Consider the following 4,980-nt stretch of genomic DNA (forward strand, 5'->3'; position numbering starts at 1 on the left):
TACAGAAAGCAATTAATAATACCAGTACATACGTAGTAGCAGAAAAATGCCGAAATTCTTTAGCTTAACGTAACGTGTATGCATTGATATCCATATTCTTTTAAAAAAATTAAACTCAATAGTTTTCAAGTCTGTTGTTAAGTTTACTTTACACACCCAAAACAACAAAAATTTGCAAATGCTTTTCCACGCCTCCCGAAATAGTTCATACTTCATGATATACTATTAAAAAAAATTATTTTAATGACAGTAAATACTGAACACATTTTATGTTTTCAAAATATTTATCAACTCTTCAGAAAGCAGATCTCAACATCTCAGTTGAAGTTCTATCAATATGATCGCGAACAATCATTCTGTTAAAAGACAACAAATAAAACCACAATATCCACAACCTTAGAATGAACAATGATTTAGTGGAAATAAACAGGTTGAACAATTCAGATGTACAAGCATCAATTATACATTAATGACAAATGTAACAACCCTATGTCAGCCTTGAGAAAATCAATTTCTTCCAAGGCAGTTGTTGAAGTGAGCTCCAAGGAAAACCCCATTAGACAAGCTTTGTTAAATGAACATGCTGTTCAAGGATCTTCGGTTCTTATTCAAACTTGTTCTCAGCATTCAGCACCACTGTCGGGTCCAAAGACTTGGTCCGAAGTGCGCTCAGGAAGCTGCTGAAAGCATGTTTCCCAGCTGACGCTTATATCAAGCTCAGCACACTGATGAACAATTATAGGGAAGAAACCAACTGGTGAGCTAATGGCAAGTCCAACACACAATTCTTAACATAATTTTCGGTCAAGATGGACTAATGAATTTTACCAGATAATTGGCAGCAATCCTCATGGTTGATCTGCAAAGAACCTAGTCCGGTTCAGACGGCGACGCCTTCTTGGCACAGGAGATTCATCTTCATCAACATCACGATCATTATCCCGATGACCCAACAAATTCTCGCCCCAAAGATACGGGCGATCAACTCTAGATGGTCGGCGATGATGCCTTGTCCATGCTCTTCGACGAGCTCTTGGCTCCGGAACAGTTTCAATGTTGTCAATCATCTGAAACAAGAAACTCAACCAGGGCCCATTAGCATCACCCAGGCTGCCTTCCCTATCACTTGAAGACCTTCCATCTCCATTTTCAATAACATAATCCCCAACGACAACGGCACCAGGTATGGCAGACCGAATAGCACTAACAATATCACCATATTCTCTCTGCCGTTCAAAATGTCGCCAAGCTCTTTCTCTAGTAGGATCAACAACAGAGGGATGAGTGGTAGGGTGAACTCTTCTGGCATGTAGACGTAGTTCTAGATAATTACCAACAAACGAGCATGACTCCCTAGAGCAACTTCTCTTCTTTGTATTTAAATAGTCTCTAACCTCTTCAACCACTTCCCAGCTATGTACTGTGCCTCGACATAAGGGGCATGACAAGTTTAATTTTGATGCAAAATTACCAGCATTTAACTCTTCAAGTTCAGCCCTGTCCTGCAAGGTCTCAGAATCAACATTTTCTAAATTGCCTTCATGTGGGTTTAAACCTCTACTAGGATCTTGGGCATCACCCTGTCTTGATCCTTGTGGTAATTGAACAGACAATACAATACATTATCAATTTTAATTAGGTGAAGTTCATTACTATCATTCAAGGGAGAATACATAATAAGCTAAACATTAAAACAATTACCGGAGTTGTTTGTATTTACTAAAGAACTTGATAAATTATGACTGTCATTAGAATCTGTCCTCATTTTTTTAAACCGGTCCAAGCAATTCGAATGTCTATAACTCGTATCACAAATGTAAGATCTGCAGCCCTTCTCATGAGAGCTGCAAACAAGGAGAACAGCATTATGCGGATGGTCCATGCAGATAGGACATGAAACTTCATCCAGTTCTTTGTGTAGAGCACTGATATCTGAATCTTTACTTAATCTGCGCCTAACACCAGTCATCTTCCACGCTCAGTGGTAACTACTCAACATATGGAAGTCATTAGAACCACCGCTAATGAACTAGACCAAAAATTAATTTCATTATTCACAAGTCATAACACAAGAACATGCCAGCAGCGACACAAAAACCTCTTTTTTGTACATTTGGTTTCTAGGAACAAGAGAACAACAATGACCAAGTCTTGTTTCACTACATGAGGCTGGCAGATTCTATGAACAAAGGGGAATATGAAAAAAAAAGGGAAAAAAATTTGAAAGGCAACACATGGTCAATTTTGACCCCTTAACCATGGCCTTTCTAAGGATGTATCGTGTGTAAGTTTGTGGGCATGTAAATGCATCAAGAAGCAAAAGCTTTGGCTGTTTTCACTTCCATCCCCCAATTTCCCGGTATTATGTTTCTCTTGATTATATGGAACAGAAGGAATATATAACTTTAGAATAACCTACAATCAAGTGTCACAATCCAGTTGGCCAATGCCTAAACTAGACTAAAATTACTAAACAACCAGTGAATACAATCCATACTCTGTCTGCTAACGGTTCTTTGTTTTCTATATGACCATTAACCATTCCTTTTCCACTCACCCGAGGGAAGAATTATATTACTCAAGTCAAGTGAAACCAAGGGATGATTAATAGTTCAATCGTAATTAGATCTAGGTTATAGCATAGATTCAAAGCAATAAGGCAGTTTGTAAAAATGAAATAAAATACAATTATAGAAATATAAGTATCACATAATCTTTAATTAACTTACCCAAGAAATAGGCTCTAACTATATTCCTATTTGTGCCTTCTGAGTCTCAATTTGCATTCACATAAACTGTACTTGACTTCACAAAAGAATGATAGGATAATCACTTATGCAATGCTCCAATATAAGTTACAAATTATGTAGCAGAATATAGTAAAATCCGGGACAAATATACAATTAACGAACAAGTCCACGCAGAATCACCAACAGTTGCCTAAATCTGCACATATACAACCAAGAACAAGGAAGGAAAAAAGATTCTGAGTCAAGCAACATAAGAATTCAAATCTAATGAATTTCACTATCAGAAATTTAGAGCTTGTTTGGAATGCTATGAATTAGAATTCACTCAAGAGTTGAATTCTGGTTCTTCCTTTTGAACAACTAAAAATGAATGATTTTAATTCCTTTGAGACTTCCAATTTCCATTTTTCCTTCATTTGTAAATCAGACCAAAAAGGGTCTGATTTCCAAATCAACTCTCACACTCTTTAAACTTGAATTCTATTCCATTAATATATTATAGTTATTCCAAATCATGAAATTGAATTTCAAATAGAAATGAATTCTTTTCTTAAAGGAAATAGAATTATTTTCTCATGTTAAATGGTTTCCAAACAAGCTCTTAAGAATCTCGGAAGTAAACAATCATGAAAACTTAGGCAGCACACATATACAGACTTGTCAACTCAAAACTACTCTTTGACCATGCTCATTTTGGGGAACTTCTTTTAATATTCAAGTGTGAATACAAATTTATGCAAACATACCACAACACGAAAATAAAAATGTGTGGAATGGAATTATCAAAAACAGAAGTGGCAATGTCATCACCCTAGTTAACGTGGTGGCATGACTTCTCATATTTAGGATGATTCAAGCCGAAGATCATATAAAAGCCCCACATGAACATATAATATGGCATCACTACATTTGCACAATTTTAGTAACATATATAAGATATAAGAACCACTTCATCCAAAAGCATGGACATCTTCTACACTGTTAGAACTATGTAAACCAGTATCAACTTCAACAACTTTGTAAAGATACAAATGGATCGCAACATATCGCAGTTCATTTTGTTAGGCATAATAACACAAATAAAGCAATATGCCCAGAAAAATAAAACAGATTTTATGCAATCAACAGCAGCAAGGAAACTTGGCAAGATGCATAAATCAAGTTTCAAAAAACATATTTAGCCTTTAAATCCCAAAATTAAATTAATATAGCGAAATATAACCCCAGATCAACACACAAATCACCACATAATTTAAAGAAAACCCTAAACCTAACCCCCAAATCAACCCAGGAACAAAATCCAATAACCAATAGACAAAATCAAGGGAGCGGAATTGAAATCAACAGAATCCAAGGTAGATAAACGACATCCACAAATAATAAACAAAAACAGTATTCAGTAGAATTTAAGGATGAGATTTACACAAGGAGAGGGGAGGAAGGAGTTGAATTTGCGTTCTTTTTTTTTTCTTCCTTCTTTTTTCTTTTCCCCTTTGAATCGTCTTTGGTCCTTGAGGGTGAAGGATGTGTCTCTCTGATTGAAAAGGATTATTAATTATTTATTTTATTTATTATTTGCGTGCGTATATTTCACACAAAAAGTGGTTGTTGAAAACAAGGGCAATTGAGGAGGATGATGGATGTGTGAAAGTTTAAGGAAAAGAACAAAAATACAAAAACGCTATCTATTTATAGGGTTAGTGTGGGAAGTGGAGCCCACCTATGGAAGAAGGATCATTCGTTCTTGTTTCTCAATAACCGCCTCTTAAACCGGCTTCTATCATGATCACGATTACGAATTAGGATTAGCTTTCTACGAATTTGATACGTATGCGGATTGCGGGTTATGGATGCGTCTGGGACTTAAGAACGTACATATACGTATTGAATAAATTAGGGAAATGGGGAGTTTTTGTGGGGCGTTGAAATTCAAATTGATCTAAATTAAGTAGTTCATTTAATTTAATCTGAATTAAAAATTAATTAAAGTCGTTTTTGTCCTCAACGTTTGGGATAAGTTTTAAAGTTATTTCTAATGTTTTAATCGTCTTATTTAAGTCTCTAACGTTTTAAAATTGGCTCAATGTTGTCCTGACGTTAGAAATTCGTTAATAGAATTGACGGCGGAATAAAATAGAGACAATTTTTTTTTTGAAAGACAAACAAGCTCAACACACTCGGTGGAGCATACAACAATAAAAGACTTACAACAACTCATATGTCATCTCCA

General features: G+C 35.6%; 1 protein-coding gene across 2 annotated transcripts; it reads right to left on the bottom strand.

Annotated features, from left to right (window-relative positions):
• Positions 1 to 265: 265 nt before the first annotated feature.
• Positions 266 to 4,486, bottom strand: LOC107625542 (cellulose synthase, putative (DUF1644)). 2 transcript variants are annotated; one of them, XM_016328202.3, is made up of 5 exons: positions 4,174 to 4,486; positions 2,730 to 2,946; positions 1,702 to 1,988; positions 829 to 1,591; positions 266 to 725 (listed from the first exon to the last, which is right to left on the bottom strand). In XM_016328202.3, the coding sequence occupies exons 3-4, from the start codon at positions 1,967 to 1,969 to the stop codon at positions 849 to 851; spliced, it is 1,011 nt and encodes a 336-aa protein (XP_016183688.1). In that variant the 5' UTR covers positions 1,970 to 1,988; positions 2,730 to 2,946; positions 4,174 to 4,486; the 3' UTR covers positions 266 to 725; positions 829 to 848. The 2 variants fall into 2 exon arrangements, with proteins under 2 accessions (XP_016183688.1, XP_088359713.1); XM_088503587.1 differs by having other exon boundaries at positions 266 to 1,591.
• Between the last annotated feature and the right edge of the window lie 494 nt (positions 4,487 to 4,980).

This window comes from Arachis ipaensis, chromosome B2, assembly GCF_059453495.1.
Source record: "Arachis ipaensis isolate K30076 ecotype BB chromosome B2, ASM5945349v1, whole genome shotgun sequence".
Taxonomy (NCBI): Eukaryota; Viridiplantae; Streptophyta; class Magnoliopsida; order Fabales; family Fabaceae; genus Arachis; species Arachis ipaensis.